Source organism: Crocodylus siamensis, chromosome 1 (genome assembly GCF_052110815.1).
Source record: "Crocodylus siamensis isolate JL-2025a chromosome 1, ASM5211081v1, whole genome shotgun sequence".
Lineage (NCBI taxonomy): Eukaryota > Metazoa > Chordata > Crocodylia > Crocodylidae > Crocodylus > Crocodylus siamensis.
In genome coordinates, this window is record NC_143395.1 from 46,154,748 (window position 1) to 46,168,159 (window position 13,412).

The 13,412-nt window shown below is 41.6% G+C and overlaps 1 protein-coding gene across 22 annotated transcripts in view; it reads right to left on the minus strand.

Annotated features, from left to right (window-relative positions):
* Positions 1-13,412, minus strand: part of DST (dystonin) — a 486,590-nt gene that overhangs the window by 70,825 nt on the left and 402,353 nt on the right. For all 22 annotated transcript variants that reach the window (XM_090034292.1, XM_090034349.1, XM_090034342.1 and 19 more), the window contains 4 exons: positions 9,972-10,190; positions 5,437-5,640; positions 874-1,105; positions 241-467 (listed from right to left, as the gene is read on the minus strand). In XM_090034292.1, the coding sequence (XP_089890418.1) occupies positions 241-467; positions 874-1,105; positions 5,437-5,640; positions 9,972-10,190 (882 nt within the window). The remainder of the gene's footprint in view (positions 1-240; positions 468-873; positions 1,106-5,436; positions 5,641-9,971; positions 10,191-13,412) is intronic.

The following is a 13,412-nucleotide window of genomic DNA, read 5'->3' on the forward strand; positions in this document are numbered from 1 at the left end:
GACAGACATATATTGATGTACACAATGAATATAAAGCAAAAATAAAGGTAGGTATATATTATTTACCATAACATTCTGAAGTACTTTTACAGAAAAATTCTACGTAAATATCCTGTTGGTTACAGGAAAAAAAAATCTCTTTTGGTATTTCATGTTAATTGTGTACAAAATCTTATCTCCTCTCAGTATATCGAAAAGAAACCCCACTTCTTTAAGCCTACTAAATTACTTGCTACTGACCTCTGCAGCTTCTTGTTGCTGTTTGACTACAGAAGGGTCAACCCCAGGTCCCTCCAGTTCTCGGATGAAATCTTGAGTATCTTTAATAGTGGCTACAAGGGACATGTGATCACACCAGAACTTCTCAGCCAGTTCCATCACATCCAACAACTTGGCCTCCCTTTGCTCAGTCAAGGTCTGGATGTCCTCCCAGATGAAGACCATTTGGTCCAGTTTATCTTTAACAGCTAAATAGGCAAATGGACTTGATTATTATGGGGGCAACCAATGCCTATAAACATCCTGATAATGAGACCAGAAAACTATCACAGGCACACACTCCTTCTGGAGAAATCCAACTTGCTTTTTAATTCAACTTCTAAACTTAGCCCTTTACAACAATAAGAAATATAAGAACAATATAAATATAAGAACAATAAGAAATAAGTAAACCTTTTTTTTTTTAAATGAAGGCTAAAGTTATGACACTACATCATAAAGGAAGATGGTCACCTTTTTAAACTTCTAGGCCACAATCTACAATAACAAACTCCAGGTGTGCTCACTAGCAACCAAAAAATGAAGACGCTCAATACTTTAGTTTAGTTTATTTCAACTACAAAGGAATTTTCTCTCTGTCAGATAATCTATTACCTTTGGCAGATATATCCTTATCAGCTCCCTCTGAGCGAGCAATCATTTCCTCTCCACGCTGTTTGAGTGTCTCATACACTGGCTGTAGTTTTTCCAGGTCTACTGACACATTCTTATTTTCACTGATCTGTTCTTTAATTTTCTCCACCTCAGCTGAGATGGCAGGAGGTTGCCTCAGACGTTCAACTATGCGTTTCAGGCTCTCAAGGTTTGAATCTATCTTGTCATGAAACTGTGGGGATAAAGGAGAGAGAAAAGAGGAAGATATAGACAGGGAAGTCAGAGGAAAGGAAAAATAATAAAAAATATTCAAATTTGAAGAGTTTATTCTATAGAAAGATACTGATAAATCAACAGATTAAACATCTCCAGTTTATATTTAACCTTCATAAACATCATCAGGCTGTCTCCGTCTGGTGGTAGCCGAACTGCATTGAGAGATTTCTGACACTGCCTCTCAGCTAAGAAATCAGGTCTTTATCTCAGGCAGTAAAGGTTCATGACAACGGACCTAGAGTTTGGGTTCAGTCCTTCTGGATAACCTAACCACCTTCACATTTTGAGATGCATATATAATCCTCCTATTAAACACCAGGCTTTATATTGTTTTACATTTATATATAGACAGAAAAGTTTCATACTGTGACCATGCATTTCATAGTGCGTTGTGCACAAATACACTGATAAGGGTTTGATGTATCAGGTAATTAATTACCCAATGCATCAAATAATTGACTGAGGCAATAGTAATTAACTGAGTGGTGGGACTGAGAGTCAAGATATCTTCTAGCAGCAGTTTCTAACATGGGAGCTTGGGAGAAAATGGGTGTTTGAAATAAACAAAAGAGCAAAACCCTTTCATTGAAACCCACACGGAGACCTAACAAAAGTACTGTTTCTCATTTCTATGGTAAATTCACTGTATATTACTTCATAATAAACTTTGGGACTGAGCTTTTTAACCACAGGATCTGAATTTGAGGATGTATGAATATCCTGTGTCTGCGGCACATGTGTTAAAAGTCAAAGGAGTAATTATTGTATTTAGGTCTCTTTATTCTGGCACTGTACACCCCTTCCCTATCTGTAAAGAACAGTGTGAGAGGGGCTACTTTGCATATGTAAAGTAACTGAATGTACTTTAAAAATTGGAGAATTAAATAATGATACTTTTAGAACTGTGTAAGCAAATGCTTACATTTCCATCATGTATGATAAGGATAACATACTCTGGGATACCTCAGTGAGAAAAGAATTATGCATAACTAAATTATACTTCAGGTCTCTTACGTTTGTACATACATTTAGATTAACTTATATCAATTAAACATTAAAATACTTTAAAAATATTTAAGCAGCTTTTCCATATACTGATAATGCTATATATGTCACAAAGGAAAGTGATTAGAGGTGCACTGATATATTAGTTGTAAGGGAAATTTACCTTATTGACTATCGGGGTTTTTTTGGCTGTTGTAGCTAGCTGATAATGCTTACCGATAATTATGCTTTTTGGCCAGGTCCCTGGATACCTAGGTTCCCTCTCCCCCATGGGCCTAGGACTCCTGAATGCCTGGGTTCCCTTGGGAAACAGCAGGTTTCCCCTTGCAGGAAGGCAGCATTCTAGCTGCAAGGAATCCTGCTCGGGGCTGCCAGGAGCAAGATGCAAGGGGAACTACGTGCATGTGTATCGCTGCATGCATACACATGGCCAGAAGTACAGCTAGGCAGAGTCGAGAGAAGGTAAGTCTATGAAAGAGAAGGGGGCTCTCTGCTCTGTTGCCTTTGCCCTGGGAGCCCCATGCTGGCTATATGCCCTCTGCCCGCCTGGCAGCGGGAGGCACAACTCGCCACCCCCACTGCTGTCAGGAGGGCAGGAAGGCGCGTGGCCAGCACAAGGCTCCCTAGGGAAAGGCAACAGAGTGGAGAGTCCCGAGTGTGCATCCATTCTGCACACAGATCTGGTGGGGTACATGCCCCCCCCCATGCATCCCTTGGGGGGGTGCATGCAGTAGTGGGGAGGCACCTCCTCGCTACATCCCCTGGATGAGCTGCACCTGGCTCCATCCTGCTCCCTACCCCACTGATTTAACTGGAGTAAATCAGTTATCAGATTGCATTGACTGATACAGTTTCTTAATAACTAGCTATCGGTATTGGCCAAGAAAATCTTTATCGGTTCACCCCTAAATGTGAATCTATCCTAATCCTAATATATAACCTGAACTGATATAGAATGATGAAAAGGCCAGCATAATCATTGGCTAAACAGTGTTATTGGCTATTATCAGCCTCCTAAACACTGAGCTAGCTGTGACTGAAACAAACGCAGGGAAAAAGCAAAGAGGGGTAGCACCATATGAAGAACCAACATAGTGAGTGATCCAAAAGAAATGTATTTAAAATATGAAGAACAGAGTCACACATTATAAACACATTTCTCACCGATCAACCACTCCCTTTCTGACCTCACTGTCCTTGTATTCAAGGGAAATCTAACCCAGGAGGTCTCCACCTTTTTCTTCCTAAGGCCCTCCCTACCAAGTTCTAAAAACTCCACAGCCCACCTGTGTCACAACTACTGCCTGGCTCCCTTGCCTCACCCCAGGTGCATGAGACAAGGTTTGGCAGCAGGGAGCCCCAGGGGCTCCTGAGCAGCAGCAGCGCAAAGTTTCGCCCCACCTGCCTGCAGCATTGTCCACAAGTTGGAGGCTGTGGGGTCAGCCCAGGCCAGGCAGGGAGGGCCTTTTCCTGCTCCTTCCTTGGGACCAGCCTCAGGCCTGGGGGACCAAGGAGGCTTCTCCCCATGCCAGACCATGCTGGGCTGAGCGGATCCCCTGAAACCTTTAAAAGTAAACTTTGGAACAAAAATTCATAAGCTGCCTGGGTACTAAGAACCAAGGACTTAACACTGATATTGGTTTTATAGCTCATTATAACCTTCCTGATCCCTGAATTCTCCCCACACGCGAAAGGCGAAAAAACCTTCCTCCCTTTTGCCAGCTCTTGTTCTCCCGGTACCCAGTTTCTTTTCTTCTACTAATTGTTTGTCTGATATTTCTGGGATTTTTCCCCTTCCCCCTCATCTGAGAATTGTTTTTATTTATTCTGCTATGTCTCACTGCTCAAACTTGATCAAGAGTGTTTGGCATTCAAAAGCTTGTCTAATTCTATCCCAACTATAAGTTGGCCCAATACAAATATCACCATAAGAAACCATTGCTTCCTTAAAGAAATAGCACAGTCTTGAGAATTTAACAGTACATAACTTATAAAAACATTTAGGAAAATATTACAAATCTGTAGAAGTTATCAGTAATATTATTTGTTCCATCATGAACAAGAAGCAAGGAGAAACTGCTGTAAGCAAAGATGTATAAAATTTGATAGTTTTATCCTGGTTTCAGTACGAATTTATGCACACTGAGCTTTGTTTCAAATAGGGTTTTGAGGTAAACTCAGTAGAATATGCAGAATTTTGCTGAGTTTAGCAATGAAACGATGCAAAATCCACAAATTTCTCAAGGATTTGACACACGGTGATAAGCAACTGAACTTTGCTTCAAAAGCCCATAAGCCTCAGATAAACTATTTAACAAATTCAATTGGAATTTTAAGTTTCAAATGAAATCTGAAATCAGTGAATCTGAATATTTTACAACACTGAACAATCTGAATATTTTACAGTGCTGATTATCTAACACTGGTAGTTTGCATACATGTACAAGTGTTCTCTCTTTGTTGCCTACTCTAGGAGAGAGAAGTAAACCCTAGCATTACTGACAGCTAATAACAATTCTCTCTTTCAGTTCCAATGGTGGAAGCCTGTGTTTGCAACTGATGTTTCTGAGTTCTAAATACCATGGGTGACTGGTGCTGCCTTAGTCAGATGAGGCACATGCCCCTCCTGCGACCAGTCCTGCCAACTGAGGTAGGGGTCTCCCCCTGCAGCCAATCCCGCCGACGGCTGTGTCTGATCTCACTGCCCTCACGGCCAATGCTGCGATGGCTGATCACTGTGGCCGATCGCTGTAGCCACTTCCAGGAGTGGCTGCAGTGATCAACTGGCACTTGCACGGGGGGCAGTGGTGCTCCCGCCTGCCCCCCTGCCCATCGCCTAAGCAGTGAGTGTGGCCGGTCAGGGGGTGTGCGTGCACCCTCTACTTATTGCCACTGCTAAAATACATATGTAAACAAGGCAACATAGATTAGGAACATGCTAGTAAGAAAAAATATTTATCCAGATATGAAAAGAAGATGAAAGGCCTAAATTTTAGGCACAGATATTCCTGATATGACTTCAAAAGTATATGTTCTGCAGCAATAACATTTTTCAAGGACAGCATAGTATGTTATACACCAATAGATATATAATCATAACTCTGTAATGAATAGGAAATCAATGTCATAAACAATGACATGAGCATTCATTTAGTTAAGTAAATTCTAGATAAACTTGCAGTTTAGGCTTAAAATACAGACATAAGATGATAATGCCTTTGTATATATATTTTGGTATACTTTTCTATTGGAACAAACCCAAGTACATTTCAAAATTGATACCTGAGTACACTGAGAAATAGCTTCATCCAGGACCAGTGCTCGCTTTTTGACATCTTCTTTAATTTTACTGTAAAGGGTGTCGGCTGCCACATATTTCTCTTGGATAGAAAAACCTTCTCCTGGGCTTAGCTCCAATAACTGAGGCCCAGTTTTGTTCATCTTATCTATATGAGGCTTGTGTTCGGCAATCAGCTCACGCAGTTGCTATAACAAACCAAACAACTTATCAGTTTCCTGAGCTTATGCCATTACATTACAGCTGTCTGCACTTCTAACACATCCAGCTGGCAAGGAATTCCAAACAGATACTCTTCACCCTAACGTATAGCACAAATCACATCAAATATAGTCAATCACTGGCACACCAGTGATGGTTCTCTTTCCAATACTGAATAGCTATGCAGTCATGAAATGTCACATATATAGTTATAGTGAAAAACTCTATGAACTACGTAACGTGGAACATATTATTACATCTCTGATGATAAATATGCATATGATACTGGCAACCGATCCTTCATGTCCTTTTAGAATCCATAGCATTTACCATGACAATAATTTTACAGATACTGGCATAAAAATACTATATCTATGCTTTTCATATAATAGATCAGATCTTGAGATTTATGCTATTGTTTATCATTAACTCAAATGTTTTCCATTAAAAAGACTCTGAGTTCTATATTAACAGTATATTCATATCAGAAGTTTATCCTTGACTGACAAAGTGGAAAGGTGATGTTCAGAAAGGTTAAAGTGAAGTGAGAGACAAAGGACTAGACTCCTGTATCTACGTCTCCATTTCTTTGCTGTAACCACAAGACCATGCTCCTACCTATACATACTGTATTTTTGACAGTGACATTTTAGCCACCACTGGCCTCTCTCTCAGAAAAACCCAACCAAACAATTGATGAAAATCTTTCAGGAATTTTGTGAGAAGCAGACCCTCTGCTTTCCTGATTTCTATGTTTTTTCTTGCATCAGGAAATCTTCAGGCCATTGGGAGAATAGTTTTTTGTGAGATGCCCAGTTTCCCCAACCATATTAGCTTTTACCCTCCCTGACAATTACTTATTCCCAAACCAATCAGACTGAGTATTCTGGTGACAGTCTCCCTTCTGATGAAATGAATCCTAGTAACCCCTAATCGAGCCCCACTGACAACTGCAGACACACACTCATTTGTAGTGCCACAAAAATTAGAGAGCTTTGGGAATAGGAACTTTTCGAACCCCCTGGGGAGAGCACTACGAAGGCATGAAAAGCACATTCTCTCCAGCCAGAGGGTGAAAAGGGGTGCAGACAGAAGTGCAGCTCCCAGCTGTAACTCAGAACCATTTTTGCAAAGTAAGTTACAATGTTACACCAGACCAGACAGAAGTTCACTGTTAGTTCCAAGGGGGAGTGGAATCCAGACAGGTTCCCATGGCAATGGCCAGGCTCTCTGCCAGGGCTCCCTCTTTTCATAATGGGAGGGGGGAAGGGTAGCAGAGGGAGCTGGTTCTTGGGGCTTCCCAGATGGTGCTGAAGTGTTTGTTGGGGGACTGCTTTCTGTGGCCAGATCAGGTGAAAATTGTCACTTCTGTCTGCACTGCTTGAGCTTCACTCCTTATCTTCATTTCTCCCACCCTCATTGCAGCCTGTCAGTGAAACCAGTCACTGACAGCCTGCCTTCTCCACCAGACAAGAGGGACTGGACAGGTTGTCAGCCTCCCAGCTCCCCACCCTCCTCAGGAGAGCAGCAAAGACAGCAGCCAGACAACTAGCTGGCTCCCTAACAGCTTCTGAGGAGCAGACCTGCAGCTCTGCTTGCTGGGGCTGTTACTGAGAATACCCCTAGATTGGCACTGGTGTCCCAAAAACAGCAGCAGCAGCAGCTTCTCTGCTGCTGCTGCTGGGGCTCCAGTGCCAAGCTAACAAGAGTGCCAAGATTCTCAGTAACAACCACAGCAAGCAGAGCTCTGCTGCCCCAAGGCTGTCAGGGAGCCAGCTACTCTCCCCGCCTCCTTCTTGAAGGTGGGGGAGAGAGTAGAGCACTATGAGAAGTTGGGGGTCCAGTAACTGCCTACGTATTACACGTCCTGCTAAAAAACCTATTGCTACAGAGAAGTTCCTGTTTTAAATAAGAGCTTTTTACACTGGAACCTACACTCTGTAGCATTAAAAATAGCCTGAATACGTAGACACTTGCTTTATTTGCCATAACAGTGTATATAGCACCACTAATGCAATGTGTGTCCATAGCCTTAGATACTAAAATCCCTTCTGGTGTTACAGTCCAGAGCACATTGTGAACAGCTGTGAAAAACTCTGCTTGTATTCCTGAGTCTATTACACTGCAAAATGGACCATGAGAATCCAGGAGTGGGATTCCTGAGCCTCAGCTCTTCATTTATCATCCTCCCCAGAAGGAGACATTGATACTGGATTAGGCCTCCCTAGCTCTCCCTGGAAAGGAATGTAAAGCTTGTGAAGGAGATCACCAAGCCATGTCTCCCAAGACAACAATGTGGCAATGAAAGCTAGTCTAATGAGAGGGGAAGGAAATAGTGTGGAAATTAGGTGTTTTTGGTTCGGATCCTCAAAAGTTTAGGATCATTCAAAAGACATCTCTGAACTTCTGGCTGACTATGTGAAACAATTCTGGTTTTGGCTGTCAATGGATCCTGAGTAACTGGAACTGACTGACAGTGACAGGAGTTCCATTAAACTTAATCATGTAATCAAAGTTCCTTTTCAATCAGTTGCAGCAAGTCATGATGTTAGGAAAAAAACAGTAGTAGATAAGTGCTTATGCAATAGAGTCAAACAAGGAAAAATGTGTAAAAGGGTTTTTATAAAATAATTTTAGTTATATGGATATTGTATATGCAGGAAGGAGGATCATACCATGTTACTCAGGTCTCATTCCAGCAGTATAGAGAGGCCTTGGGATGAGCTTAGGAGTGAACTTCAGCAAAACTAGCAACATTTACACAAAATATCAAAAAAAAAAAATAAAGCACAGAAAACTAAATTAACTTTCAAATCTGTCTCAAATACAACCACAATAGAGCTAAAATAGTGTGATGTTTTTCCCATTATAAACTTATTTGGGCAACAACTCCAGTCAATCAGAATTTTAGATTACATTACTTATTTGTCAAAGTTGTCTGACTAAACAAACCAATCTTCAGCTAATGACCTAATGAAAATGCAAATGTAAGGTCTCTTTTGCAAATAAAATAACTGAAGTCAATGAGCCAAACTGTAAATCATATTGCTTGCAAGTAAAACAACAACTATTTGGCTCCTGATAACTAATCAAGATATTCTGTAAAGATCATGAAGTTTATTCAGTCTTAATCTCTTAATAGGGAATATTTGTTTCTCAGGAGAATACCTAGTTTGACAAGAACTGGACAAAGCCAATGCTTATCATACAGTGTGTATCATCTCTACATCTTCATTAACTAAAGTCTCAAAGAAAACAAAATATTGAGTACTTAAGCTTTAAATTGATGGAATTAAGGCCAATTATCCATTACCTATAAATGCTCTGTTGAAAGTGATATGCACATTGAGTAGATAATGTTAAACATGATATATGTTATCCCAAATGCAATTTAGCTTGCATGCAAACACCTCTAATAGAACTCAGTCCACCTGAAACGCAGTATTCATTTTTATAATTTTTTCATTCAGCTTGGTTTCCTCTCTAATGTTAGCGAACATATTCAGCAGTAGAAATGACCTACTGCATCAACTGTACCAAAGCACTGTAGGCCTAGCTCTCTCTCACTTTCTTTTTCTGTAACAGGAAAATCTAATTATTTGATTATTTTCCTGAATCACCAGCAATCAGATTAGTTCCCAATACAGCAACAAAAAATCTACGTTTATATAAGTACATAAAATGTTCTTATATTTTACATGCAGCCCTTTACTAGTATTATTAATTAGACTTCAACAGCATCTTGTAATATTATGAGAAGGCTATCCATTCTCAGTAAACAGCTTAAAACTAACCATAGTTACATAAACAGCATTCAGAAAATGGGGTAACTCCATTAGTGTTCAATCAGGCTGGTAGCTTGGCGCAGAGGAGCTCTGCTTCTTTTAATAGTCAAGATTTCTCCTTTCTGTTCCTTGCCCATAGTTTCCTAGCTCTGTTTGTATCTGTTTATGGTCTTGGTTTGTTCTAACACTGACATCTATGTGAACTTTTCAAGTGCGCTTCTCCACTCTTAACTCTTGTGTGCCCTACATCTGCTATGATGATGACACATTTCTTTCTTTCTTGTGTTGTCAAGTTTCATTTTTTTTTCTCAACATCCTTGTTTTAACACGTGGTTTGGGGAAACAGTAAAAGCATGTAAACAAACCGCACACAGTTTGGATTGCTACTGTGAAGGAAAATCTTTCTATAATAGCTTACAATGGCATGGAATCGGAGTGTTTGCATCTCATAATTGCACAATTAGACCTAAGGTTTTTGCACTGTAGTTGACTGTTTCTGTAAGTTTTATTTTATAAAATGGCAGCATACTTACCCGATGCTCTTCTTGCTGTAGCTTTAAAGTTTCATATTCAAGAGCTGGAGCAGGAAGCTGCAAAATGACCATTTCTATTTCAGTTAACCATGGCCAAAGCTCCTCATAAGTCTCCCAGAACTGGTTAACCAGAGACTGAGCACGTTCCAGCTGGAGGTTCCTCTCAGAGTTCATTTGATAGACTGTATCATATTTCTGTACGAGGCTTTCCAGTTTCTTCTATAAAACAAAATTAACAAGAAATATTAGCATTTTCTGTCTCCTAGGTATTTACAATATGCCTATTACCCAGGTATCTAAGCATCTTAAGATATTTTATTACAACCTGTGCAAAATCTGTTCTTAGTAACATGAGTGTAAATGGAGAACTCCTAATGTTAATGGAGTCAACGCACACAGAAAAGTTATCAGAATTTGACACACAACTTTCAACGTCATCAGTAATGTCTGAATACTGCATTTACAAGAGAGAGAACAAAGTTACAAACTATGGAAATTCTAATTTCACCTAGTGAATGACCTAAGTGTATCTTGAGACTGACTTACACAGCTAAAGTTTAGGAGCAATTCTGTTACCCACTTACGGGTGCATAATGAAACATCTGCACTTCGGAAAGTGATCCTATCCCAATGGGGGTGGTTACAGACAAGCTTTGGGCAAAACGGCCAATCCAGCCAGCAGCCAGTCTCCATTTCCCAGCAGTCCCTGCTCACATGGCTGGGGCTGGTTTCTGTGGAGAACCCAGTTGCACCTGCCCTGTAAACGCTCAAAGCTGGGGTTGCCAGGGAGATCAGCCTCAGCCCTGCTCAGAATGTGGCACAGCAGAGCAAGGGGCTGCTCCAGAACCACTGGGATCTTGTGATGGGGCAGCTTGCTCTGGAGCTATGGCAGAGCCACAATCTGTAGCCTGCACACTCTGGGCAGGGGCACATGCCCAGATGTGAGCCCAGGGGCAGAGCTGCAATCCCTTTCCTGTGTGCCCCACCCCAGAGCATGCATGCCCTGGCAAGCTGCCCCCATCACAAGATCTGGAGCAGCCCCTTGTTCTGTTCTGCTGCACATTCTGCCAGCGTGGCTGAGGCTGCTCTCCATGGCAACCCAGCCCTGAGCTTTCACAGCACAAGTACCCCTGAGGTCTCCAAGGAGACCAGACCTAGCCATGTGCTGGGGCAGCTGGGAAATAGAGTCCACTGCTGACCAGATCTGGCCCATGGGATGGACTTTGCCCATCCCTGTTACAGACCCAGAGGAGGTTGCAGAATCACTCATAGACAATAACTGATTAACTCAAAAGTAATTCTCAACTTTGGTTGTTCCCTAGGTGAATCAAAAATTTACCCTATGTGCTCCACTGCTTTCAACCTCAGCTCTGGTTGGAGCTACCCTAACCCTGGGGGAAGGCAACACTGCAGAGCAGAGCAGTGGTGCTCAATGTTTTTGCCTGGTGGGCTGCTTGGGTAGTGCCCAGTCTGTCCTTGGCTGGATCTGGCTGGTGGTCCCAATCTAGCAGCCAGGACAACTGCAGTGGGGCCTCATTCTGTTGTGTGGAGCGGGAGAGAGGGCAAACCAGCCCCATGAGGGAAGGGGGCTTGACCCGGCCTCCTGGTGAAAGGGAAAATGGCCTGGCCCTGACCCAACCCCTATCTGGCCTCACAAGGGAGGAAGGAGGTGTGGCTCAGCTCTGAACTCTCATGCAGGGCTTGGGGTTTGGGAATTTGGGAGCATGGAAGGATGGCAGTATTAACTGCCATTGCTCCCCTGCTGCCAAATTTCCTAATGGGCTGAAAACCATGGCTCTGCGGGTAGGAGGTTGAGCAGTCTTGCTATGAAGCACTGCAGTAAGCAGTTGTGACATACTTTCAGGAGTGCAGCATACTTTTTTCCACATTTCTATCTAATGCCAATGGCTTCCACATAAGACAAATACTGGCATATGAGTCAATGGAACTGAGGTCATATGAGTCAATGGAATCTGCCCAGGACTATATAAGCAGTACAGAGAAAGAAGATATGACTTATGCCCTACCCATCTCCCCCATCAAATTGCCTCCAAAAGGCAGGATATTATCTTGTCCTTTATAAATAATGAGCATTCAGTGTCCTCTAAGATGCAGTCACTTCTAGGGTAGGTTCACGGCAGCAGTTACTTCAGAGCAACAATGCTGCTAAATAATACTAAAAGGAAAAATGCAGACTAATTTCTGCAACTGAAATTGAAGGAGAATTCTAAATATGAAAATCATGACTACAAATACCATTTTAGCGAGGTGCCTCTATGTTAAACCTCTGCTATTATGGAAAAAGTGTCACATAATCCTTAAGGACACACACCAACTCATTCTCAAAAGCATCTCCACTTAGGTAATGCAGTGCCTAAAATTTAAATGCCTACTCCAGATTACCTACTTTCTAAGGGACTTCCCTAATAACCAGACTATAGAATAGGCTGTGCATGGTGTACACTGTACCTTTCCTATTTATGTTAGGCCACTAGGCAGCCAAAATGAAAGATTCATGACGTTAGGAGAGCCAGAAGAGGATACATGGCTCTCTAAGTCCACTAAGTGGGAGGAAAGAAACCTGATTCCTGTTCTTGCTTCCAAGATTGTTTATACATGTGACTTTAGACAATCCTTGGTTAAAAACAGAAATAACTCTGGATAAGAACCCGTATCTGGACCACAACAGAGCTGAGAAATTGGGCACCTAGCTGCTTGAAGTAGACTGCTTCTGCACATGTGCTAGCTGCTTGAAGTAGATTGCTTCTGAGCATGTGCAGATGGTCTAGTCCAAGTGCCAAGGGAATTTTTCAGGCCCGCAAAGGAAGTAACTTTTGATTCTAAGCTCCTAAGCAGTTTTGTAGCCGCTGGGGAGGGAAGGAGCAGAGATCAATCTGCACAGCTCTGGAAGACATTGGTACCAACATATAATATACCAACCCATAATTGTTCCCAGTCCTGTACTGAGACAAAGTGCAGTATTCAATCTGGGAATGGGCTGTCATCAACAGAATTATCACCACCAATCCTGGCAGAATGCAGATTTTCCTTGGCACTTTCAAATCAAAGCGTACCATTGCATATACACAAAACTCCATTGTTTATAAGAACTGATGCAACAACAGCCCATGCTGACATGACTATAGCTTATAAGCATTCATCAAAAGGGGGTGACATATTTCTTTCACATATTAGCATGTATTAACCAATGGTTCTGCATTTGTATTAATAACACAATAGTTAAAAGTACATAGTCTAAACTATAACTCTCCCATACTTGGTCATGTGCTAATAAAAATAATTAGCATATCCAATAGCCATACATTTTTCTAGGGAAAACTGCCCATGTTGTCATTATTATGAAACATTATATATGGCAGTGAACATAAATGCTAGCCTTGAAAAAACCAAGATCTATAAATAAGCCATTGATTGTGAACC